At 44.1% G+C, this 27,127-nt stretch overlaps 1 protein-coding gene across 3 annotated transcripts in view; it reads left to right on the top strand.

The window, feature by feature from the left end:
• megf11 (multiple EGF-like-domains 11) overlaps nt 1-27,127 on the top strand; it is a 95,555-nt gene that overhangs the window by 31,921 nt on the left and 36,507 nt on the right. For 2 of the 3 annotated variants that reach the window (XM_076991041.1, XM_076991032.1), the window contains exons 6-7: nt 4,767-4,859; nt 26,801-27,047. In XM_076991041.1, the coding sequence (XP_076847156.1) occupies nt 4,767-4,859; nt 26,801-27,047 (340 nt within the window). Of the gene's footprint in view, nt 1-4,766; nt 4,860-7,305; nt 7,433-26,800; nt 27,048-27,127 lie in introns of those variants that run through there. The other variant, XM_076991048.1, reaches the window with a different exon arrangement.

Genomic DNA, 27,127 nt, shown 5'->3' with positions numbered 1-27,127 from the left:
CAATAATGAATCATTATGGTATGTGTGTGTGTGTGTGTGTGTGTGGGGGGGGGGTGATCAGGTGTGCTGTGTGTAATCGTTCTTTCTGCTGGTTCTGCAGAGCTCTGCAGTGTGGTTAATCCTGCTGCTCGTCCCTGCAGGATTAAGAGCTTTGTAGCGATACCAGTGTTCAGCGCACGGGGACAAGAGCACATATTAGAGGGTTTTTCATTACGTATGTGTTGATCTTTGCTTTTCTCTTTAAAATTAACAGCCCAGTTCTCAGGTTTTATCTTCTCATAAGTGCTTTCTTCAAGCAGTTTTTCTCCTCTAGTAGCAGAGAATCTGTCCCATGTGTGCCTGCTAAAGCATGAGGTCATGCTGTAACTCACGAAATGGCCAAGACCAAAACACGGTTTGTCAGGCTGTTTTAAAGCCCTAATTAAGAACTGCTGAAACACAGTCCTGACCTGCCCAGTGGGGCTGAGTATACTAACAGAGAAATGTAACTAGTGTGTCCTTTCCAGGCCGCTGTTGTTGCAGTCATGGAAACTAGTCTGGCAGATAGTTCTTGATGGTGAATGTAAAGGGTATAGCACTCAGTTCTGCTGTCTGTGCCTGTGTGACATTCAACAGGATTCTCATTAACTGTTTAGTTAGCTCTCCCTATATATGTGTGTAAATCCATCACTTAGTTCTGTACATTTATACATATATTTTTTGCATGTACAGTCAAAAGTCACTGCCACCGGCTGCCAGACTGGGGATGTATTGCATGTTTTATATAGATGTGTTCAAACAGAACAGGCTATGGCATCTCCACTATGTATCAAGGTCTTGATTTTGATCCCTTTTCATATTAAACATATTTTACTGGTACATAAAGTGTGGCAGTGGGACTTGGCCCCCAAGCAGCAGAACTCCAAACAGTGTTGGAGCTAGTTGGAGTCTCAGTAGATCTTTGAAGCTTAATAGGGTGTCTCCATTAAACCTCAGCAGTTTTAGATTCTTACATTTGGTTGGAAGAGAGGGGCTGTCTCGACTGGTTAGCGAGGGAGCGTTAATGAAGCCTTGCGTGCTAGAGAGTTAACCTAAGATGGTTTAATAAAGGCTCTTCCACCAAACTGAAGTAGATCCCACATTTGGAGTTTTAATGATGGCTGGGATGACGAGATATTTTCTTATAAAGGGATTGGGATGCCTTTGATTTCTGCCTCTTTGCTCAGTGTTGTCTCTACTTATTGTAGCTTCAAAGCCATGATTTTAAGATAAGCTCCGTTTGGCCTTGATTGAGGTGTGTTGGGAGATGTTTGGGCTTGAGGTGTGGGATTGAGGTGTGGGAGCCCTGCGCAAAATGCTTCATTAACTGTTCACCACAGCTGTCTCCGCACCTAGCAGCCAGGATATGTTGTTTTTGAAGTAGGACAGGTAACGTGTTTTTCCTTCCACGCTCTGTCCTTATCTTATCTATGTAAAACCTTGATTAGAGCTGCAATTCCTGAAGGGTTTTTTTTCTCCTAAAAAGTTTTTTCTGTTTTATCCTCTGTAGCATATCCTGTCTATTAATGGCATATGGCAATCACCAATTAGCTCAGTTATGACATGGCCGGATAACACTCGAGTGTAATGAGTCTGATTAGCTTGTTATCTCAATAAAAGGCTCAATTTTCTACCAGTTCATTGATTCTGTCATTGAAGGAAAAGACAGATTAAGTTTTAATTAAAACACAAGACCTAGTTTTATCATGAATTCTACGAATGTACTGTTTCGATCTCAGGGGTATGCTATGCTTTCACGCGAGTTTTGCTTAATTTCCATTTGCTCAAAAGATATGACAAAGTGTCTCTACTTCCAGCTGATCAGAAATGACTGACGACAGCAAAAACTCAGCACGTGGTAACATTGGATTTCTCCTTTACTTATCTTCGAGGACTCTGTATGGCCTCGCTGATTTCCAGGAGTCGATATTGACATCTTTGTCAGCACAAAAAGCCATGGGGTGTTTTGAAGGAAGTGTGTGCTCATGCACCAGAGTTGTTCGCTGTTGTGGGAACCCACGCTGCGGTATTTGGTACAGGCAGGTATTAGCGTTTCTGCCGGCCGAGCATTTTTGCGATCAGAGCCGATTTCCTCTGGGAGTTTGGGATTCTCTTCCTCCTCCTTGCCCTCAGTGTGGATGGTGGTGAAGGTCCAGTTAAAGCCTGACCCAGTCATCAGCCCAAACAGTTCTGAACACACATGTAGAAAGAGTTCTGTGGTTCAATCCCAGCTAAAAGGAAATGTTCCAAGAAGTGAAAGATCTCACAAAGTTTGGAAGAAACATTCTGATCACTTTAGTAGAATATACTTAACATGTTATATGTCCTTGGTCAGTGTTTTCAGATTGTTATAGTTGAACACTGCTTGTGATATTATTTTAAATATTGTTTAAATTTATAAAATCTGTATGTTCTGTATGCCACTATGAATGATTCCATAATATTTGAAATGTAGCATTTTGTAGAATATTTTGATAACTTGGATAAACATACAGACCTGTAACAACGTGTAACATTCTCAGAAAACATTCTTTTGAAAAAAGAAAAAAATGTTCTCTGAACACACTGAACATTTGACCTTCAATTCTCTGAACATATTTAGCAAAATGATCTCATGACCAGTGAGAAATGTTTGGTGAATGTTGAGAAATGTTGAGAAATGTTGAGAAAACTCCATAAACATTTCTTGAACATATGACCTGTAACATCTGAGAATAATTATTGAAGAATAATTATTATTATAGCCAAGAAAACTATAAACTATATATAATGATTTAAATAAATTATTTTGAAATAATGTTTCACTACCCTAAAAGGGACATTATATTGTTAACACAAGATTGTTAACTGGGATATGCCTACTTTTGGACCTAAACCTAGAGTCCATCTAAACTCATTTACCAAAAGTAAACCTATTAAACCTCAAAAAATATATTGTATGTATTTTTTGTGATTTTGTGTGCTTCTTCTATTAATGCTGCTGGGTGTGTCTAAAAGCCTACCTTGTGTATGTCCTACCTTTTCAGCTCTCCTGGTTGTATATTTGCCTCAGTGATAGGACCACGCCAAGCATAGTTACGTCAGTCCTATAATTGACTCCGGTAGAGGTTAAACCGAATGCACCATCGTTGTGGGGAGAGCGTAAAGGTTGGGATGACCACGGTTCGCAGCCAAATTCACCAGCGTGGGTCCACTCCATTCCATCATTGTCCTCCAGCAAATGCACACATGCGGAAATGAGAAAAAATATTCTCTTGGAAAAGTAAAGATTATCATAAGTGTGTGTGGCACACGGGCACACCGAGACGCTGACATTTAAGATTTGCGCCATGCTCAGGGCTCTTGTGTACGTGATGGAACTTGAAATATTGGTCCTTACTGAGTGACTCATATACGGCTTAGAGCAGTGTATAAAACGGGGACCTGGGGAGGCAGGCAAAGAGGAGCTCGGTTACACTATATATCAATCTATCAGCGGTATTCATCACCCTGGTGTATATATGGACTCCATTGCATTACCAGTGATTCATAACAGTTTGTTGAGGAACTGAATTTATGAGGTTATCTAGAGACGTGTGATTTATGGGTTGTGTGTCGCAGTAGTTAGGGGTTGGACAGCTTGCACTATAGCCACTCCCTTTGATCTAGATCAACCAGAATGTACGCATAATAGCTTGGCCCCTGTTAACATTTTCTGGCTATCAAGATTCCTTTATCAACTTTCCTTGAGCAAAATAGGTGACAAAACTCATTATTATTGTTTAGTTGCTGCATACCTCAAAGTCAGAAATAAAGGACAAACGGCCGCGTCTTGTTTTGTTTTTTTTTTCCTTTATGAGGGAACCTTTAAGAGCATCCATTGCTTACAACTGTGCTGATTCCAATCACAGCTAATAAGTTTGGGCCTGACGTGTTTCCTGACTCCAATAACAGGACGAGTGTTTGAATCCTGCTGCCAGGTGACCTTCAGTGTCTTAACAATATTCATGTTAAGTAGCTATAGCATGAGCCCATATTTTCTTTATGGGCTATTTTTGTCCTATAAGGGAAAAACAACAAATGGAAATATATGTGCCCATGAAATGAATCTGAGCATCCAGCTGGAGGTGGGGACCAGGGTAACTAATGAACAAGCGTGTGGGTGGCAGCACTGTCGCTCAGTAGGACTGATCGGGAAAAAATGGCCAATGAGGAAGCAGCAGACTGGCCTTGGCGGGCTCCGCCACGTTCGGCCGACGCTGGGACAGACAGCGACCTGATCGGATTTGGAGAGATCGCGGCGCACGTCTCCGTGGACAGCTGGAGAGCGCACAGCACACGTGTCTGTAGACAGAGCTGTTCTCATTGGCTTGGCCTCTCGCTCACATGGCATGTGAGAGACATCCACCGAGGTCTCGAGCTCGTGGAGAATTTGTTAGCTCACGCTCAGAATGACCGTGTAATAAAAGTGCCCACGGGAGGGGCCGATGGTCGTTTTTTGAGGGGATATGCAGAGATTACAGGCAGCCTTGTCGTTTTTTTTACCATGCCGCATTTTAACATGCTTGGGAGCTTTATGACTGTTGCTTTTAAGAGACGTGGGCCCAGATCAGTACAGCACACCTCTAACCCAGCCAGGCTTTCTCCTTACATTATTTACAGGAAGGATACTATTATATGTCTAGTGTCTAGTCTGGTAAATACTGTGTCTGACTATTATACCTGTCTCTCTCTCTCTCTGTGTCTCTCTCTCCCTCTCTTTCTCATAGCTCTCTGTACGGAGGAGTGCGCGCATGGCCGATGTGTGTCTCCCGATACGTGTCAGTGTGAGCCAGGCTGGGGGGGCCTGGACTGCTCCAGTGGTGAGTTCACTCTCTCATTAACTCAGAGAGCACGGTTCACTTCATTAAGGTCCTCGTGCTCACAGCGCAATGCCTTCTCGCTTCCCCTGAGACCAGGGGCCTGCCCACCAGAGCTCTCAGGCCATTACAGCAGAAAATCTCTCCACCAGCACATTTACACTGTGATGGTATTCCAGCTTCTGAGCTGCAGTCTCAGAGCTCAGAAGCACAGAGCAAAACACCAGGGATCCCTCTGAAATGAGACCAGTGTTTAAAATCCAACACATGAAGGACAATGTTCGGGCTAAACCCTTAAAGGTCAACAAGTGATTACTGCAAAGCCACAGAAGCCGTACATACTCACACGTACGTGGACACATGCTACACATGCAGTGACGGTGAAGCCTCATATGGGGTTTCTCAGCAGCTGCAGTGATTATTTGGAGTGTCTCAGCACAGAGGGCAAAGTGTGTTGTAGCTCCTGGGCTTGGCACCTTCTTACCATCAGGATGCTACACTGATGAAAAGATACAGCAGGCTACCTGGTCCAGCGCTTTAGAGCTTTGCTGCTTTAAAGGAGTGTGTTAGGTCCTGGTTTGTTGCAGATTGCATTTTGAACCGCCCATCAAATAAAACACGGTTTAAAATTGGACAGATGATGTCTTGACAATATAATATATACAATGTTTACAAATTCAGCAGTACTGCAAGATTTAGAGAAATTACCTCATTGCTTAGTAGATGTTCACCATGTGTGTACGTGAAGGGTGAAAGCAGTGAAACAAAGCTGAATGGAGCAGAAACCACCATGCCTCCTGTGCTCCTTACACCCACCCATCCCAACTGCTACCTACCCCCACCCCTGTCTCCTTACCCCCCAAACTGCTCCTGTAAATCAGGCTCCTCCTGGAGACAGCTTGATCATTCGCTCTTAAATCAACTAAACGCTGTATAGTCCTGAGTGGAAATGGCAGATGGACAGAGTTGGAGAAAGAGAGAGATGGGTGAACTTATTGACCACTAAAATATTTATGAGCGAAGAGGAACATGGGTGGGAAGGGAAAGCAAAGCTCACTCTTTCAGGGTCAGGATGGGGTCACCAGACTTGCTGACCTGTGCTTGTTGTATTCAGGGTCACCAGGTAGGATAAATCCTCTCTCGTGTTACCAACACATTCCCAGATCCTGTTTCTCTCTGCTTCCGATGTAAATTCAATTCTCTGTCTCTGTTTTTACTGCTCATGATATCAGAGATGCTGATCTCCGGTGCCAAGGTCTGTGTTTTGACCCAGTTTGCTAAGTCTGTTGCAGAACTGCTCAGAGTTCATTTGCTCCCCACACTACACATATTTACTAATGAATGATGGATGCTAGAAACACAGGTTCCTTAGTGACATAAGGATCTATTGGGCATTTTCATTAACAAAAGAGCCATTCTATGATTACCAGCGGTGTGTAAATCAACCACTGGCTCAGTTGCAATGGCTTCCACTGTAAACGTTCCCTGTGTAGCACTCTGTAGAGGGGCCACAGGATTCTCTCTGTATGTGTCCATATGTTTCCCTGTGCAGGTGCTGAGCTAATCCGTCTTATTAAAAATGGACATTGTGATTGAGACCAAGGCATTATTCATAACTTTCATATTTCCATACCAGGCATAGGGCCAGTACTTTTCATTTACAAGCTTTCATCTACAGAAATAAGGAAGAGTGCCAATTTTTAAATGAAAGTTGCCCTTTTTTTCCCTTGCACATAAATGGTGCATCATGTTTTTTTTATTGTTGTTGGTCACTGCATATTCGGCTTTCTTTCTCTCTTTTTCTTTATCTGTCTCTTCCTCTGCCTCTCTTCCTTTTCTCTGTCTCTCTCTTTCCCTGTCTCTCTCCCTCACTCATGGCTGGGTGATAAGAAGCATTAGCAGTCCATGGGTAAGTGCATTCTGTCATCTCTTTAGGGGCTCTGCGGCCTGCGAGAGACAAATAGTGCCAGTAGGGTGCTTCATAACCATTGTGGAGGAGTCGAGGTGTGATTGTGAAATAAAGCAGTGAGTCCACGGTGCCATGTGTTGGGTGGAGGGTGGGGCTGGAGCTGGTGGGAAGGTGGTGGCTTTGCAGGCTGCTTTACGTTGCAGTGAGATCTGAGCCAAAATGGAGGGCCCTGGGTTGCTGATTTGGAGCTGTATCAAAGCGGCTGGCCAGCATTACTGGAGCAACGCTCCCTGGGAGCCCGCCTATTTGGGTCAGCAGAGAGAAGAGCAAAACTGCACTCTTAGCCAGCATGAAGGAAGGAGAGAGAGAGAGAGAGAGAGAGAGAGAGAGAGAGAGAGAGAGAGAGAGAGAGAGAGAGAGAAAGAAGAAGAAACAGTAACGAGAGAGAGAGAAAGAAAAAAAATAGATGAAGAGACTCAGAGATGGAGAGAAGAGAGAATGAGAGAGAGAGAGATGGTGAAACAGAGAAGGGTGACTTTTGAGAAAGTTTGTTGGCTTCTTTGAGCCAGCTAAAGCAGCTGCAGCCCAAGGCGTGGTATCTCCCATGTCCTCGCGGCCACAGTCCTGAAAGGCTGGGAGAGCTCCAGGTACAGAGAGATGCCAGTGGGTGAGTGTCCAGGCAGCCCCCGTGGCACAGGGCTGGCTTTTATCTGGCTATTATCTTGCTCTGTCACTCTCTCTGCCTCACTCACACACTCTGCTCCAGCAAACCGTTTTCTGTCTCCAATGCTTTGGCAGCAGGGTTGAATTCAATTTGATAATTTGTTCAAAGCTTTGAGAATTATCAGTTGATTGGTGAGGCAAACCTAACGTGGGTAGTTGTTCCCAACATATGCAATATTGATCATTTCAGAGCATGGATTTTATTTGCTGTTGCTGCGGTAACACTCCTAGAGCCCACAGTAATTGCCTTAGGACTCCCTGAGATGGTGTGACGTATGGGACGTGTTGGTGTCTGACGTGCGGCTGTCTGGTGTGGTGTTCGATAAAATGATGCATGCTGCCTTCTACATCATTGCGATGTATTTTTAGTATCCTGCTGGTATAGTTGAATGTACTGTTTGTTAAGGGCAGGCTCTGATGAGTGGGGCCAGCTGTAGCTGCTGGACTAAAGTGTGTGGGGATTGTGTTTGTCTGCTGGACGTGTCAGACACAATATGACGCTACAAATTATGCAATCTTGCCGAAGTCATTATTTACAAGTGGAGCGCTCGACGTGACCGTCGTGGAACCTATATTGTGCCATCAAGGTTATTCTTGCTCTTCTCATGGACATCATTAAACATCATGTTTCCTTGAGAGCGTTCTTCTCTCCAGAGTTGTTTCAGATGTGTAACCGTCCCCTCTTATCTTTCCTCCACTAACATCAATCCGCTACCGCGTGTAGCGCCGTGCCGTCGGACCTGTGCGGGTCCTGGTAGAGCGGCAGGGCTCTCGGTTGCAGCACCACCATGGGAGTGGAGCATGCTGAGGGCTGCTTGTGATGGTGCTGCATGCGAGGGCGGGTGGAGGAGTGCTGAGGTGTGGGTTCAGAGGAGCGGAGCGGCCCGTGGGGAAGCTCGTCGGCTCATCTGCATCTCGTTGAGCCGCTCAAACAGAAGACATAACGTCTCCCTCCTTAGACTCTTAGCAGCATATCTGGGCACAGCAGCGAAGGTGCTTAATATGACTGATCTTCACTAAAATAACAAACAACCCGAACAGAGAAATATATTGAATTACACCTGGTCCGTAAGATCCATAAGTCAAGTCGATTGGGCTTTGAATGCTCAATTATCAATTAAAACTACAGTGTTTTGTGGAAATTGTTCCTGAATTAAACAAAATAAGATTATAATGAATTAAGTAATGTAGTTACTGCAGCAAAACCCAGAAAGATAGTGAGGGTGGAGGCCAGGATGGGGACTCACTGTCTCCCTGTCTCACTGTCTCCCTGTCTCACTGTCTCCCTGTCTCCACTGCCTGCTCAATAAATCATTCTGTTCTTTCCCATTGTCTTGCCGTTCTCTTCTCTCTCTGGCTCCTCTGGTCTCTCAAAAACTCTCACATACAGTGCAGATTCTGCACAGTGGGATCTACCCACTGCTCCCTTTCCCAAGTCGGTGTGTGTCAGGGAGAGATTGGGGATATTTGTGTTCGGCTGTGTGTGTGTGTGTGTGTGTGTGTGTGTGTGTGTGTGTGTGTGTGTGTGTGTGTGTGTGTGTGTGTGTGTGTGTGTGTGTCACTCCCTCCCCTCACTTAGCTCGTTGTGTTCAGAGGAACTGACAGAGGAAGGGCTAGTGCCTGATCGCTCATCGTAATTGTGCATTCCAAACACAGTGACGGCCCTGTCTCCCCTCACAAAGCTCATTTACACCGCACCCTTGCAAAGCAAAACACACCTTAATCAATGGAACACCTCATTATAATACAGCCTGAACTTGATACATTTTTGCATGCATCAAGGTTTTTTTTTTGTTGTTGCCTTTTTTATGTTCTCACCAGTATGAGTGTAGTTCTTCCATGAGATATCAGAGTCAGCGCAAGCTTTTCCACTCGTTTTAACCAATCAAAGCAGAGTGTCTGATGTTCTCACAAGAGGCCCAAACCAGACACCACAGTGCATGTGGCTGGCCCCAAGGCCTCCTGGCCTTTTTTAGTCAACATCCTTTGGGTGGGTGTGTGTGTGTTAGCAGTCACAACACACCCCGCTCGCCCCAAGCTGGGCCCCTGGAGCCCCTGCTCTGCCTGGGCTGTGTCTCTGCTGTTAAAAGCGATTCACCCGGGCAGTTCTCTGTTTGCCAGTATCCCCCAGACAACCTCGCCGCCCCCACGCAGGAGGATGAAGAGACATAATGGCAAACCATGAAGTCGGTGAAGTTGCTGGAACAATTGAGCTCCTCTTAGCAAACTTTGGTGTGTGCGTGTCCATCTGTTATTAGGGAAATACAGGACAGTTTGTAGCTGATTCCATTAGTTGGTTGAATAAATCACTGTATTATTGTTTGCTCTGGCTGGTGCCAGGGCTGAGTGGTGTATGGGGCTTCTCCCTGGGCTACTCATTAACCAAACCTTCATAATGGGCCAAAACATGTACCCAGGGTGCAATGCAGCACATGTTCAGATAACCCCAGGAAGGTTAGGGCCAGTGCAATTCAAATCATCTTACACATATGGGTACTGTTCATTTAATTAGAATGAAACTTATGACATTGAGATCATTATGCAGTTCTCTGCATCTTAGGCAAAAAGTAAACACTCCATCCGGACCCAGATCCGCAGCATTCAAACCAACGATGTTTCATTTTAGTGGAGAAGTAGACACGCTCCCACCTGGGAAGTGGAGCTTCACTGACAATCCCGTCCATGCCGATCAAATCCTGCAATCCCGTAGGGCAAGAGATATTGTTTCTTTACACCTTTGTATTAGTATCACATTTTTAGAGTAATGTTTAATACTGCCAGCCAAGTCTTATGATAGCGGTATTCCAGAAAGGTGCAGCGCTATCGTTGAGGTATGTCGGTGGTGATGGTGGTAGCAGATATCATCCATGCATCTTTTAACTGCTTATTCTTATCGCCTAGATTTGCTTCCATTACACTTAAGCGAGATTCTTGAATATTCTCCTTAGTGACAGGAGCATTTAGATTTCATGATTTAACAAGGCCATTAAAAAGCCCTGGAACTTCGTCCTCAGGAGAAGGTTAGATCTAAAATGGCTAAAACGCTGTTACAGTACTGCTTTCAGCTGCTGCCTGCATACTAATGTAAAACTATGCTCTGTTGTGGTCATTTCACAGTCTATGAGTCATCCTTGATTTTGTGGTCCATTTCCATGTTTATGAAGTTGAGCACTACAGGATTCAATTTATTTCATTGATCGTTACGTTTGATGATCCCTTTGCTCAACACAGCGAGAGCCGACACGTTAATTTTGTAGCTATGGAGCCGCGATTGCTGGTGGCATCGGAGGTACGGCCATGATGAGGTGAGGGGACTGAAGGGCACTGCAGAAGGACTCTGGGTTTTATGAGCCAGCGGACGGGTTCACTTATTACAGATCTCTTCCAGCTCACAGGTCACTGGCTCTCACAGGGATAATGCTCTCATCTACCAATGGCTGATATTCTTTATTTCCTACTAAATATTGTTCTAGAAGTCACAGCTCCACATATCCCTTGTGGACCTGCTGCACCTCTTTGATAGGTCTCTTCCTCTGTAGCGCAGGGTGCTTTTTGTCAAAAGTCCAATTACTTTCATTGGGTCCCAAAGGTTAATTACATACCCCTAAACTACTAAATGCATTTTTTCGCTACACATTTGGCCGGAACATATTCAGAAGTGCCTCCCTGAATTAAACCTTAATAAATAATTCATTTAGAAGGGAATATTGAATAGGCTGCAGTAGGCTGCAGAACAGTAGGCTGGATTTTAGCACAGCCAGCCAAGCAGTTTTGTAAAGCATTAGATGACCATGCTGGTCGGCTCTAAACGTGTGTTAAAGCTGCACAAGGAATCAGCAGTGGATGTGCGTGTGTCTGGTCTACAGTCAACACTCCCAGCACCACTGGCTTGGAACATCTCAACAGGGGTAAATGTCTTCCCTCAATGTTCTGTATGTGTCTGACCCCGTATTGTGGGGCCTGGCCCACATGTCTTACTGCAGCATCTGTGGGTTCACAGGGTGTGTAGTGTGTGTGTGTGTGTGTGTGTGTGTGTGTGTGTGTGTGTGTGTGTGTGTGTGTGTGTGTGTGTGTGTGTGTGTGTGCGTTTGTATGAGTGCAGCGTATTAGCAGTCTCCCTAAGGTCCTCATGTACCTGCAATCTCCTGACGTTTAACCCGCGCTCAGCGCCACTGTTGCAGTGATTACGGGCCGTCCTCAGGGACATTGATTGTCCTGCTCCTCACAGACAAACCCCACACAATGCTGACGAATTAACTCCCGGCCCTGCCAAGTCCAATTAACTGTCAGTGCTGCATCGACGCGCCCCCTCGCTTTGCAAGGGGAGCAAAGAAAAACAAACTTTTAATCAAATTGTGCTGCAGGCCTCAGGGTGACTGGGCTTTTTGGTTGGTATTCCTCTTCTGCTTCTCCACTGTTTGCCATTATACACCCTTTCCTTTAAAAGGGTGTTCACAGAACAATTAGATTTTCATGTTTAAGGACAAGGATCAGTCCGTTCCAGAGCACATTTCAGCAGTTATTCTATCTGCAACACTGTACGCGTGTTCATAATGAAGCAAAGCTAATACGTAACATGGCTGTGGAGTTGAGAAGGAGATTGCAGTTGTCTTCAGGGGCCGGTCCTCAGAGGTGACTGGATACAACTGCAATGTGTTGCTTTGGTCGTGAGATGTATGTCCACATGTGTGATGTGTGTCATCAATGCTACATTAGAGGTTTAAGACCTACCTAGCTTCTAACATACCATGTAAGAGATATTTAGGACCTTTTTGTCCATTTTATTACAAAATAAAAGCTTAAAATAAATGTAATATGGGGTGCCTGCAGAATACGAGGGCTGTTGGTGGGCTGGCCTGTTTAAACTATGTTTAAATTGCGATGAAACAATACAGACCTGCAGTCATGCAGCAGAATATGATGCCACTAATTCCTCCAAGGTCGAGATAAACAACCTGAGCCTCTCCTGCTTTGATTATCCTAATGCAGACATTTAAAGCCCCGGAATTAAATTAAATCCTTGCCTTTTGCCACAGAGGTAAAGGCTGAAGTCAATGGGACAGAGACGCTATCACACTGGTATGGCTTAATAGAAAGAACAAAGGAGCAGGCTCTGTGATCTGTGACTCCGAGAAAGGGCATCTAGACGATAAGGATCAAAGGAGAGTTTTACAGGAAATGCAGTCGCTGCCAGATGATAGGATGCATTCATGAGAATGGTGCCAGATCTGCCCTCTAATGCCCTTCACATTTAAAGAAATTCCGTGGAAACTTAAGGTCTGTCTTGGAATGCTTCAACAGGACAGATGACTTAATTTGCAGTTTACGGTGGAGAAGATCTGACATGAGCCAACCGAAACACATTAGCCTGGAGAAATAGTAGCAACAAAGTATCTGATTTGTAGTATTTCTAAATGCATTCCCACTGAGGTTTCTGGCTCATGAAACCACATATTTCATGTATTCTGAAGCCTGAGAGATGTTCAATATTTGTACAAAGATCAGTCCTTGTGTTCTTAGCCCCCATCAACTCCCCTTTTTTCGTGTTATGTGCTTTTCAGAAACTGGATTTCAGCTTCTTAGAGTCAGACAGATTTTTAGACTGATTTAGATATGATCAACCGATTTTTCCCATCAGGAGGGAAAAAGTATCTTCTTAGTGGATCGATATAGGCACCTGTCTGTGCGAGACTCTACCACAGCCTCACAAACGGGAGAATTAGATTTGCTCTTTTAAATTCTGTGTGTCTTCTCATCACAAATCTGTAGCTTTGTCTTACAAATGTGACAGAGCAAGTCATTCACTCAGTTTTCATGAAGCTTCATGATCGCCAGATGTTCTCATCTCACCATTAAGACCTGTACTGGAACTTTCCAACCACCAAGTGTTTTTTTATTTATTTACAGTTATTCCTTTATTCTCAAGGCTGTTGTTGACTGCCAGTCACACAAACACAATGGATTTTTCAGTGAGTCACTCTTGTGTACCTTTGACTTTCACTGTGACTTTGAGAATCCACAGGAATAATTCATACGCTCTGGCAGGTTTCCAGAGATGAATGGAGAACAAAACTGCATTTAGAGCTCCCGAGGTTTGTTCTGGATCATTTTTGCACCTTGAACTTCCTTCTTTTTTCTATTTCTTCTTGTTCTTTTCTCTTTTTTATTATTTATTTATTTATTTATTTTTTAGAGGTCCTGGGTCTTAGGGGAGACCATGCGTGACTGCCGAACAGATGCATACGTGGAGGGAGAGCTGTGATTGACACACGGTGGGCACTTCATGGGGCCCTCAGGCCCAGAGATGGAGGCCACCAAGGCCTGTTGCTTTGTTCCTTCTGGCTGCAGTCCGCTCCTTTACTGCCACTCTCCAAATTGCGCTCACTCAGGAAATGAACCTTTACAGTGGGCCATATCTAAGTGGCAGCTTTCGCAGAGGCCAGAGAGGGTGTATCGGGCGAGACATAGCACTCCAGGTCTTCCAAAGGAGCCAGCAGTGGTCAATTTTTTACACCTTGTCAGCATTTTGCCCCTTCAGGGTTTTGCTATATTTACAGCGACTTTTACCAACAGACCATTTATGATCTCATACACTTGTTGCATATCACCTGACATAGATCAGTAGTGATATTTACAACCTCAGCTAAGCTAATCATGAACTCGATTGGCTAATTGAATGATCTCATCCATCATGAGTGATAGGTGATAATTAGTCCGCCTACATGTTCTGAGCACAGTTACTGATGGCCTGTGGCCCTTTGACCTGAGCTAGCGGGGGTTTAGTGGTGGTGCTCCCCCAGGTCTGTCCTCCCTGCACTCCTGCATGAAGTCCTCATCTATGGTAGGAAGGCATCCACCTTCAGAGAGCCGAGGAAGCCGGCACCAAGATTTATCTTCTCGCAAAGAGCATTAGCATAATGTCAGATCATTAAAAGTCAATTATCCTCGCCTGCGTGTGAATATGGGGAGTGCGGGTGTTTGTTCTCTAAAAAGTGTCTCAGCAAATAGTTTACACAAACTGTTTATTTATGCATAACTGCCCTGTTAGCCCCAAAAAGCAAGTTTAAAGGAGGACAGAGAGTCATAGCCGCTCATCGGAATCAACTTGGAATTGAGGAAAATATTCCCAGTTCTTTTAGGAGAAATAATCAGCTTTAAGACGACTGGTCAGAAAGAAACTCCACCAGCCATGATAATAACAGTTAAAAGCCCAAGGATGTCTCCCTGGTTTTGCTCTGTCCTGCACTTAAGTTCAGTTTGTATTTTGTAGATGCTGCTTCCAGCACCTGCAAAACATGTTTATGCTCAGTAGACTCAAATCTGACCCAGAAAATTGTATAACATAACCCATTTCTTCCTTCACTGCTTGCTGCTGTTTCCTGCAGGTGCAGGTATCACAGCACTACATGATATGTTACCAGTGGGAGTCAGTGGTCAGAGAGAATGTGGGTTTTGACCAATTGTCCATGTATTTCTTTGCCTCTCCCCAAGGTTTATATAGGAAGGTTCATTGCCTTCTTTTTAAAGTCTTTATCTTATGCACTTTGACAATGTGCCTACGGGCATCAGACATTACGCAGCAGGGAAGATGTCCAACCAAGTAGTTACAGGGGCCTCTGTATCTGTTAATAGCAGGCTATGGGAGTGGCTAATAGGTGTTTTCCTGCCCTGCGCAGTTTAGACCTACATAGTAGTGGCTCCAAGAAGATGTTGGGGCTTTTATTATGTCTAGGTCAGCCTTCCTCTAGGTTTTAGGAGTTTTAGAGATTCAATTAAAGAGAATGAAGGCTTTAAAAGCAAATTAAAAGGAAAAAACATAACATAAATACATGATACACTGTAACATAAATACATCCTGAGTTTTGAGGTTTGGCTCCTAATGAATTACCAAGGCATTCAGACAAAACTGACGGGATGAGAGATGAGAGAATAAGAGAAGAAGGTATACCTGGCCAAAGGTGTGTGACCGTCATGCACGAAGAGTTTGTTTGATTACTTACAAATACAAAGCAAGCAAGGAAACACTGAAAACTACCAATATGTGGCAGTCCGTAACCTTGGATATACAGATGATCATTTCTGCATCATTTCAAAACTTCTACCTCAAGCTAGGTCTCCATTTGTACCATCTTGGTGCAACATTTAAAATATGTGTTTTCGCATTCAGATGAGAGCAAGTCAGCTAAACAGGTAATCAAATTAGTACGAAGCATAATGGGTGGGTGGAGTCTCTTGATGAATATGCATATCAGAGTAATGCATCACCACTGCTGTTGCAATGATCGTACTGTTTTAAATGCAGAGGGGTGAGGAGGGGGACTCACTGGCTGGTGACACTATATTTGCATATATACGTCATCTGTCACCTTTATGTCTGCTAGGCTCTGGCTGCAGAGGTAGTAAATATGGGCACATACGCCATAAGGCATATATGGTGCCCCCTGCTGGAAAAATTTCTGCCCTGACAGTCCTCTAATTGAGATCAAGAAAAACACGGTGTTTCAGCTTAACTCACAGTAAAAGGTCGAAGTATTAGAACAGTGTAAAAATAAAAGGGGCTGGCACAAGTACCTTTGCTTTGTTCTTTAGTGCAGAATCACAGATGGAATGGTGTCACATAAACACATATACATGCACACACATACACACACACACACACACGAATACACTTGCACATGTGGATCACTTGGCTTGCTGGCTGGTCTGGGCCCCTCCCTCATCGACCCTTAGCCGCGGCCCCTGGCACCATCCACTTCATCCTAATTAGAATTAATAATTGAAAATAGGAAATCGATGTGTGCAAATTAAGTGGTGCACGAGCTAGCTTTATTGGGCTGACATTGTCTCCAGAGCTCACGCTTCTGGTCACTATTGACCTCCCACGTGTCTCGCGCCTAGACCCGCTGTCCTTTTGCTGTCCTTTGTCCCTGCCTGAACGGAGGCATCTAAATGAACCCAGGGTCTGTTTGCTTGTTGTCTGCGTGTGATTTCTCCTCTGTGGAGGTGGGGCATCGGGCGTGGTGCGTAGGTGGAGGGTTATTAATTGGTGGAGGAAGCCTGCGTAACAATCTGCTGATGAGGACACTTTTGACTTTGGTTGAATAAGCTGCAGGATTTACTGCACTGGGTCAACGTCTTTCTTACATTATTCAACGCGCCATGTAACGACCCAGCTTCGGCCTAGCTCATTCACTTCAAAGACTCAGGGATCGCTTAATGACTTTCCTTGGGCTACCTATAAAAAAAACCTGCAGTCCAAGAAACTGACTTGTTTTCTCAAGGCTCCTATTGATCCAGGTTCACATTTAAATAGACCTTGAACAAACGACCCAGTTGTATCCTCTGTAAAACATCCATTCTGGTCGGTCATTAGTCAGTAATTAATTGGTTATAGTCTCTAAGCATTCCTTAGTGAACATGATGTTATCAAGGGAAGTACTGCATCTTAATCATGGCTTCTGTTTATAAGGACCAGTTCACACATTTTGGAAAAATGCAACGACTGTCTACTGATTTTAGACTCCACCTAAAGAAAAAAAAAACAGCTTCCAGTTTAGCAATTGGATGTTGGCATACAAAAAACATTTTCAAGGAAAACTTCAGTCTAATCTTGAAGCAACCAGCACTTAAGTCCCATATGCAGATCTATTCCAAGCAACCCCTCCCCCTCCCCTTCACCCAGGGCTGGATGGGAACCCAACTTGGATGGTAATCTCCAGCGTCAGCACATGTGAATGCTGCGTGTGCCTCCTGGGGCAGGCCTGGTCAGGCTCAACCTGCCCTGCATTCCTCTCTGGGGAAGGGAAGCACACGTGACACGAGGACGTGAGTTTGTCTGAGATGGATGAGGACAGGAGGGACGTCCAGTCACGTGGCATGTGCGCTGGCCTCTCCGTTACTCTCAGCGCTATTCACCCCTCATGACTATTGGCAGGTCCTTCTGTGGTCTCAGAAACAACATCCATCAGCTCGCTGCTCCACGTGAGACACCCCCAAAGCTATTTTTTCCCCTGTTTCTTCACAGCAAGCAGCCGCACGCTCTATGCTAATAAATAACCCGAGGATGTGTGTTTGGAGGAGGTTCTGGAACGGGACACAGGACCATGGTGCACAGAGCATGTCGGCGGTTTTTATGGGGAGTCGATCTGCAAAGCTGCCAAGTGACATACATCACCTGAGTTTACCAACAATCATTGCTTTCGCACCAAGACCTCGAAGTCACAGGGTGCTCCTTGTAGTCCCATTAGTCTTTGACAGGACTCTGTTTGTCCTGAATAATTCTCCAGCAGTTTGGGGGCCCACAAATATTGCACACAGAACGAGAACGACCCTGAATATCTTTGTCCTGAAGACTGGAAAAATTTACACCTGAAAATATTTTTGTGCCTAAATAGTTCTCTTTCATTCATAGTTTTTTCAAGAACCGTTCTCAGCAGCAGTAGTTACATTAGTGAGAAGTGTGGGTGAATTCTCATCAGTGGACTCTTGATGTCCTCACAAGCCACCACAACCACTCGTGTAATGGTCAAATCATTATGTAAAAAAACACTGTGGTAGCCAAATGTACTGTCATGACTTGTATCTGTTGTGAGTTACCATATTACTTTTTAGCTTTATTTTACATCATGGCAATCCCACAGACTGATAAATATGACATCAACTTAATAAGTCTGGTAGAGGTGCTTTGAGGATTTAGCCTACCGGGGCCTTAAACTGAGGCTGGAGCTCACTTTGACGTGTAGTCCTATAGTTGCAGTAAGGCACAGTGATGAAGGCACACTTTCACTGCCTCTGTCTCCGCAGCACCTAAAGGCTGACTTACCGTGGTGGTTTCTGTCTGACAGGCACTCTGAGTCATGCAGGAATGCACAGATTCTGTCAAACCCTGGAGCTTTCGTTTCACTGCAGTCTCATTTGCCACATCGTATAGCCATTATGAACAGAGGTGAGGTTTTGGTGAACTGGTTGATTAGAGGGCGCCTTTCTATCACAAGGAACTTTAATTAAAAAGAGGAGACTGTAGGACTGTGTTCAGCAAGGCTGTAATTGGCCCCAGAGACACTGGGCTTTGATAGAGATACTGTGGAGCCATTGGTCTCTCTGTCTGTGCTTTCTTTAGTACTAACTGATTCAGGCACTTCTGTCACTTACAAATATTGAGACGGTTTTTCACCTTCTTGAGCCCCTTTGTATTCGTGTTTAAATGCCTGATCTGGGTTAATACTGGTATGAGCACACTGACCTCAGCATGTAAATAATTCACAGCCATCCACATAATTAGAGCTATTTGTACCATTAGCTCTATTACAGGAATAAACAGGATAGGATCCAAATGTACTAGACCTGTTGTACAGTGTATGTGTGAGTAAATAAAACCAAGTGAAGATAAGGACACAGGAGTCCAGCTGGAAGCAGAAACAGACCTGCTCATTCTGTGCCCTTCGGTTCCTTCTCTGATCTTGGTTATATATCAGGCTACGAGCGAAGCAACAGACTTGCTGTAGATTTAGAGAGTTATTCGTCTTTACCTCCTATTGCTCTGGAAATATTACAGCCAACAGTATTTTCCTGAAACCCTTAAAGGCGTGTTCATCAGGTCCGTGGCTGAGCAGGTTGTGCATTATGTGGTCTGGGCATACCCACCCTACTGGGAGCATTTCAAACGCCAGCATTATAGATCTGCGCCTCCCTTCTCCCAGTGCTGTGCTACACGGTGCCCTTCACAGAGATCTCTCCCATCCCTCTGATTGAATCAGACCTCTGTATTTCCACCCTTATAACACTACAGCGTCCAGACTCACGTCCAAGGCTCAGACCGGCTGCTCTGAGCCCTGAAGTTTGTTGAGAAGAAGCTCGGGTTGCGTCCCCACACGCACACGCTGATTAGCTGGTTAGCGCAGAGCATGCTGCTGTTAATGGGGGTTGTGGTGCAGGTCTCCTCTGTCTCGTCGCATGCGCACATACGTAAACACAAACCCACACATTCTACAAGCCCACAAGAAGACAACGTCTTAGTCCTGCTTCAGTTTGGGGTTTGTCTTTCTGAAGACCTTTGTATACTTGGAACACTTAGGAGGCAGGGACGAGTTGGACATTTAGAAACCACATTCAAAAAATGTTAGTATTCGATAGATTGTTCATGGCGTTTCAGCAGGTTAAGGATTTGTGCAGGTCCTTTCTGACTGGTGCAAATGCGCTTTTCTCACAGGAAATCAGCTGCTCTTTCTTGTCTAAAAAGTCCAGACAAAGTCTTAAAGTATGTGTTCAATCATTGTTCTGTTGCATAATGAAGTTCTGTCCAGTTGTCCGGAGAATCACAGCATGCTTCCAGTCTTCAGGGCTGCAGTGTGTGTTTGTGCAGCCTTGCCTGTAGTGCAGAGTGAACTCTGACTCCTCAATCACTGCTGAATGCTGTCAGAGGCCCACAGTGAGAGCCAGCGCGTCCACGGGAGCCTCGGCACAGCGAGAGGTGACGGGATAATGGGCTTTAGCCGGGGGGGGTGCTGGGAAGCTGCTCAGCTGGGAGAAAAGAAGCTTTACGTTCTCTGATGGCAACATTTTTGGGAGCTCCTGAGAGCCTGAAGGGGAAAAATGTATACGTTTAGCTTCTAAACTACATTTCTCTCTCCATTTGTCTCCCCCAGAGTAATTTAGTACCACTGCAAATGAGCAGCCCAGACAGTCCTGAGGCACAGCAGTGTGTAGACAGGTAGGGATGATGGGGCGGAGGACGACGTGCACCGCGGGACGTGCACCGCGGGACGTGCACCGCGGGACGTGCACCGCGGGACGCCCCCCTGTGAGGGGCGTGGCAGGAGCAAGGCCCTCACCTTGGTCTGATGGGGAGTTGACGAGGTGTGGGTCAGGAGCGGGGGGGCAGGTCCGACCCGGTGTTGTTTGTCTGCTTCCTTGGGCTCATCAGCGTGGGAGAGCTGGGGGGCGGGATGGGGTGGGTGTGGAGGGCCGGGCGGGAAGGTGATTGACTGTGAGTGGTGCGAGCGGTGAGCCACTCATCTGTTCCCCCAGACCCCCCGCCGGCCGTCTGCTTCCAAAGTGCCCCGGCCATTTGTGTGACACGAGAGCACAGCCTTGGCGGGAACACATCCATACCCGATTTGCTCAAATCAATAATATGCTTGCCTGCCTCTTCTGGGCCACTTAATACAGTGCTTTCCTGCAGAGCCTAAGAAGGTGGTGTCATTGTGCTGGGCGACTCATTGCCCTGCCCTCACCACCCCCACCACCTCCACCACCTCCACCCAGCAGAATCCTTCCCTCCATACTGACCACTGATCTTTAGCATCATGTTTGGCTGGCACACACACAACGAGCAACGCTGCCAACAGGTTTCATTTAGATCTTATTCATTCTTTAATACTGTCCTCTCATCTTGGCCAAGGAAATACAGGTACACCAATCCCCAAATCCGTTTGCATTTATCAGGGATGGTGCTGGAGTCGATTCATGAATATTCACTGAGCCTGCAGCCCACGCCACATGCTGGGGTTTTTTCATTGGCTCGTCTGCTGGGGGTGAATGAGAGACATGAGACTCTCTCAGTCGCTGCAATCACCTCCAGATGCAGTGAGGCATTTATTCTGTCCAGCACTTTATATGGCCCCAGAGCAGCTGGGCACACCAAAGCTCCAAAGCTACTGCACACCAGAGACTTTCCTTTATCAGTGAGGTTTGTTTTAGAGAGCTCCCTCTTAATGGTATTAATGACTCACTAATTTACACACTCTAATATATGCTCCACCCACTGCACTTTCAATGGGATTCACTTGTATTGATAAAACATTTAACAAAGCCACATTTTTTGTCAAGCTGGACAATAAAATCCAGTGACTTCACGAATCTCGCTCGGCCAGTTCCTGGACAGAGAGCCCCAGGCCACAACTCATTGTTCAGGATTAACAGGCTTCTGTCTTGTTGGTCAGTTAAGAGTGTCTTGCTTCTGAAACATTTAAAATGCCCTGCTGCTGGTGCTTAACAATCACTGGCAGTTTAGTATTCTTACAGTCTTCAAGGTGACCTTACTGTCCTCTCCTACTTCACAAAAATTATTAGTGTCAGGCATTATTCTGTTCCCCTATATCAACTGTATTACTCTATACAAACTACATTTCCCTAAATAATTCTAGCCAAGATCAATATTTTCTTTGAAAGTTCAAAGGTCAATCTTTGACCCTTGATAGTCAGTCTGCAAAAAACCCTGTTAAATAATTTATTTCCTAACGCCATAAAACTGAATACTGTAAAAACATCTAGAGAAGAACAATGTGTTATCAGTGTCTTAAATACTCAAGCCACCTCTGAATATTCAATGTGTTATAAGTGTCTTAAATAGTGATTCAAAGGCCACTCATCCTGTGAGTGAGCAGGGTCGTGTCATGGTCGTGTTTTCCCAGAGCATTGTAGCGTTAAGTGTAGTAGTGTCATCTGATACGTGAGAGAGCATTCAGGGTGATATCTAATCCATTTGACGATGATCTTTGTGTTACGACGCTTTTGTGGAGCATGACCCAAATTCACAGCTCTTGTCAGCTGCCTGGCAGATCTTGGCCACGCCTTGCACAACATTACATCTCTTATAGCACTCGTCCTTCAGGCAAAAAAACAAAACACAATTCAACCTAATTTGTCAGCATATTTCAATCCAAAATCACTCAACATTTTTGAATTTCTCACACAGTGTCTTTTGAAACTTTCATCCAAACAGTTCATCTCACACATATATAATACTGTGAAACTACTTGGTAGGCCCATTTTAACCATACTTTACTGTAATGGATTCACCAAAAGTCTGGCATCTGTGCTGAAGCAGACATTGTGTCTACTGCTACATCCTCATGGCCACCAGCCATAGAGCTGACCTGTATCTGTTTCTCTTTACTAACCTTCCCTCAGATCCATGTCATCCCAACTCACATCCATGTCCAGATATATCTCTGCAGAACCTTTCAGGTGTTGCTTCATATCTCCTTGTATCGCTGCTTTGAGGGACTTTGGCAGGGGTAGGCAATGCATGCGTAGAATACTGGCCTGTGGCTCAGGTTGCCTGGGGACACAGCAGGGACTCACTCCTCTGAGCTACTAACCACCATGCTCCCATACTATATATGGGATATACTGCTGCAATTTGAGATGTTGGATCAGGGCCATGCAAAGGTCCTTAGAAAACGGGCACAACATAACCTGCTGACCTATAACGATGGATGATCACAAATGTTCAGTTTTAACACACTGAGAATGTTAGTGCAGTAAACAATATACCTGAATGTTTTTACACACATCCACTTCTTCATTGCTAACCATAGCAAAAATGAAGGCTGCATTGTTTTTATGTTGTTTTCATGTTTGTATGCATTTTTTCTATGTATACGCAGAGCCAGAATGTTTTTTTTTCTTTTTTGATGCTAAACAAGACAACTCTAACAAACATCTAAACATCTAAACATGCAAAGACACATATTAGTTTCAGTTGGTCACAAAAGTTTTAAATAGTTTTAGAGAGTGATTGTCTCTAAATATTTTCATGCTATTTTATTTATTCACATTGTTTTAATTAAAGGTAAGTTAAACTTATATTTATGAACATTGTTTTACTTTAAGTTAATTGAACTGTTTTATTTATGAACATTGTTATAATTAAGGGAAGTAAAAGGTTTTGATCATGTGACGTTCAGGCTACGCCAAGGCACATGACACAGAATCCTCGATTTTGTATACAGACGTCACTTTTTAATGTAAACAGGTATTGCGCAATAGCGCACGAGAAACACACACGAATCACACAACGTGTAGACTTAGACAACGACGAGCACAGGACACTGTGCGAGCACACATTAAATAGACCAGGGGTGCCCACAAGTTTTCGGCTTGCGAGCTACTTATAAGATGACCGAGTCAGAAAGATCTACCGGGGTGGCGGGCGAACGTAATATGTTGAGCGGGGGGGGGGGGGGGGGGGGGGTGGCGAACGTAATTTGTTGAGTGGATTGCAGATTGGCTACCGTGAATGTCAATCCAAATACAACCGTCACTGCAGATGTGCGATTCATCTACTACTATTTTATGTGACGAGATCTATGCACGTTCCTTCGCGATCGACCGACACTTCTTTCGTAATGATCGAAGGTAATGAGCACCCCTGAAATAGACAAACCACATTAGCCCCACGTGATTACGAGACGATTCACAGGTGAGACACATTATTCACACAACATAGCCATCACCATGGAGTTCCACTGACGCAGACAAAGCACGTGGACTACGTATACACACACCCAAAGGGGAGGGGCCGGGGTCCTCAACGTGACAGATCAACCAAAAAGTATTGTTTTATATTTCATTTTACACCTAAAAACATCAAAGAAAACATCTTGAAAATCAAAGAGATTTTCTGTATATATCAGTTTGGGTAAATTTAAACAAATCAACATATCAGACTAGAATTTTATATGACTTTGGAGAAAATGAAACACATTAGAATGGAATTTATTTGCACAGAAACAGGACCAGAACAAATGAACAAAGGATTCAGGATTAGCTTCACAAAAAGAAGGAATCTGAATCCTTAAAAAGGACAGCAGGAATCTGAATCCTTAGAATATTTCAACAGGGCATATTCTACAAAGTAAAGTGACTTCTTGTATGTTTTCCACTATACCAGTCAAGTAAGATGTAACACGTAGCGGTTAGGTCCTGTTGGAAAAGTGGTCTTATTTTCCTGTTTTTGAAATTGTAAACAGAGAATTGTCACTGCACGGGGATCACAGGGATGTCAAAGCAGCAGGGTATGAGAGGGCAGAAAACAGCATCACTGCAGCTTCAAAGACCATAATGTACTTTTCTGGATTTACTGCAATGTCATGCAGTGAGGAATCCTGAGTTATTATAAAGACCATCATTTGCTCTACATAATTGACTGACCAACAACAATATTTTAAAGCAAGTAAATAATATTCCTGTTGTGCCACATGAAACATGCGTATGGGGGAAATTATGTTTAACAGTGAGAAACCACAGAAATAACATTAGCTGGTGAAAATTTGATAAATTGGTGAGATTTTTTAAATGTAATTGCAAACTGAGAGTTATCTAAAAGCAGCTACTTTAGAAAAGATATAGGAAGTAGTAGCATAGAGTTAGGATTCACACCCCAATGGAGCCAGTTCACTTTGTATGTATTATTCAGGGTTGTAAAGTCAAGAAAATTAATCCACCATTTTCCCTTATGTTCATTATTACAGATTTTTAAATAAAATTTGATTTATTCCAAATGAAATTCAATAACATTTGATACAATTTAGCCAAGGATTCATACATGTACAAAAGAAAAGTCTTGTTTTACCAATAAACCACTCAAGGTTGGAAGGGAATCTTTTCATTTCATTTTTTACTATGCGTATTTAAATATTTAACTTGATCCTTAACAGGAGTGGTATATATGGATGAGAATATACATGAGACATGAATTCGCATGTGTTTAAACCCATGCCAGAAGCTATGGGAAGTGGCTTAACCAAATGAGCTCATGGAGCGTTCTGTAAGCTGAGGGCAACATCTTCCAGGAACTGGGAGACTTCACATCTTCCCCCATAGTCCAATGCAAGTTACTGGTAGCAATGTGAGGAGCAAGAATCTGAGAGACTTAACAAAAGAGGCAGGGAGATTCAGGCACCTTTACATTATTCCTCGAGAGACATGAAATCATGGGGATGTACTATATTTACATATAACTGAACTACTGCCATTTTTGTTCAAGGTTCTAACCACTTTGCAGAACAGATTTCCAAACCAAATTTTCTAAGGGCATTAAGATTGAAATCAGGTCCACCTTAATCAATCAATAATTAAACTATTATCAAAAAATCACTATGCCTGTGCCTGAATTGAAAACCTGATTATTTTAGTAAAGAGTAAGGCCAAAATGATTAAAAAAATAATCATTTAGTTGTGTTATAGGGAGTCAATTATCTAACAAGAGTAGGTCATTATTTAGCATTGGAAGGTTAGGACACTGAGTGTCCTAGAAGGTGGAAGAGACTTTTCTATACCTTTTTTATCTCTATCAAAAAAGGAGCCAAAGATTCTGTAGAAGCTTTACACATCATAGATGTAATACCATAATTCTGATTTATGTTTAAGTTTCCTCCCATTATACTCTTTATCCATAAAAAAGACCACAGACCTTTCAGAGTAATCTAAACCACAATAGTCCGCTCAGAAGTTACCAGGATGTGCTGTGGTGTCCAAATACACTTCCTATCATGCAAGCACTTCTTTTGGTTTCTGGTCTCTGTATTTGTGATACTACTGGATGAATCATATGTATTAGTGCTGTCAGTCAACATCTAGATATGCATGTGCCTTACTTCTTGTATTTTACGAACTTAAAACATTTGTAAATAAAATGTAAAAACGTTCTCACCTACATAACTTGCTAACTAGGAGCTAACTTGCTAATTGAGTTTGCCTAATCACAAATTGAAATGAGATCATGCATTTTTGGGTTGCCCCTAGCCATCCTTAGCAGTGATTAGCAGTGACTAGTATTTTAAGTAAACCAGATGTCGTTTAATGAAGTTCTTTGGAGTGCATTCAGGATTGGGAAGTGTTTGAGAATGTAGTGTAATATTCTGCATCGTTGCAGTTATTACCGAAGGTCACAGTAATGAGGCGTAGAGGGCGCTCATGAGCAGCCCTTTGATCCTGAAAGTGAAAAATGGGACACGCTACAGCCTCACAGTACTCACGTGCACGTGTGTTTGTGAAATGCAGGACCACGTGTGTACCATTTGGGACTGGGCCTGCATCTGCAGCATATCAGCAGGTCATGTGAAACTTACAAACAGCAGTCCAGAGCATTTTTATTTATAATTAAATTACTGTTAGTATTGTTCTCTTGATGAAGGCTTCATGCACCATATAAAAAGTAATCAATAAGCTAATTAATGAATTTTTCAAAAGGACACTGCACACACCCAGAGGCAAAGGGACAGGTGCTCCCGGACCCAGGCCCACACATCCTTCCCAACCCCCGGACGTGTCTTTGATTTGTGTCTCTAAAATTTTGTTTCATGTATATTATTCTGCCCAGCACTATAAACCTTGCTGCCCAGTATTTATCTTCCGGCTCATTCGCTGACCCTTTGCTTCTTCACTAAGTCATTATGGTAAAAACAGAATGAAAGGCTGCCTCTCCATATAAATTTTCTTCTCAATAGTTACGTGGGTCCATATAAATCAGTGCTGCATTTGGCAGACTCTCTAACGTGCGTGTCTCCTCTACCCCTGTGCCTCACAGGTTGTGAGAGTGGCTACTGGGGACCCCACTGCAGCAATCGTTGTCAGTGCCAGAATGGAGCCTTGTGTAACCCCATCACGGGCGCCTGCGTCTGCACGGACGGCTATCAGGGCTGGCGTTGCGAGGATCCCTGCGAGCCCGGCTACTACGGCAAGGGCTGCCAGCTTCAGTGCCAGTGTCTCAACGGCGCCACCTGCCACCATGAGACTGGGGAGTGCATCTGTGCCCCGGGATATATGGGTGCTGTGTAAGTAGGCTTTTGAAGGTGAATGACATATCCGCAGACGCACTGCGTAATATCACTTCCGGTAGTCCAGAATTCAAATT

Source organism: Brachyhypopomus gauderio, chromosome 2 (genome assembly GCF_052324685.1).
Source record: "Brachyhypopomus gauderio isolate BG-103 chromosome 2, BGAUD_0.2, whole genome shotgun sequence".
NCBI classification, from domain to species: Eukaryota; Metazoa; Chordata; class Actinopteri; order Gymnotiformes; family Hypopomidae; genus Brachyhypopomus; species Brachyhypopomus gauderio.
Note: the sequence above shows the minus strand (reverse complement) of the source record. Positions and strands in the feature narration are given on the sequence as shown.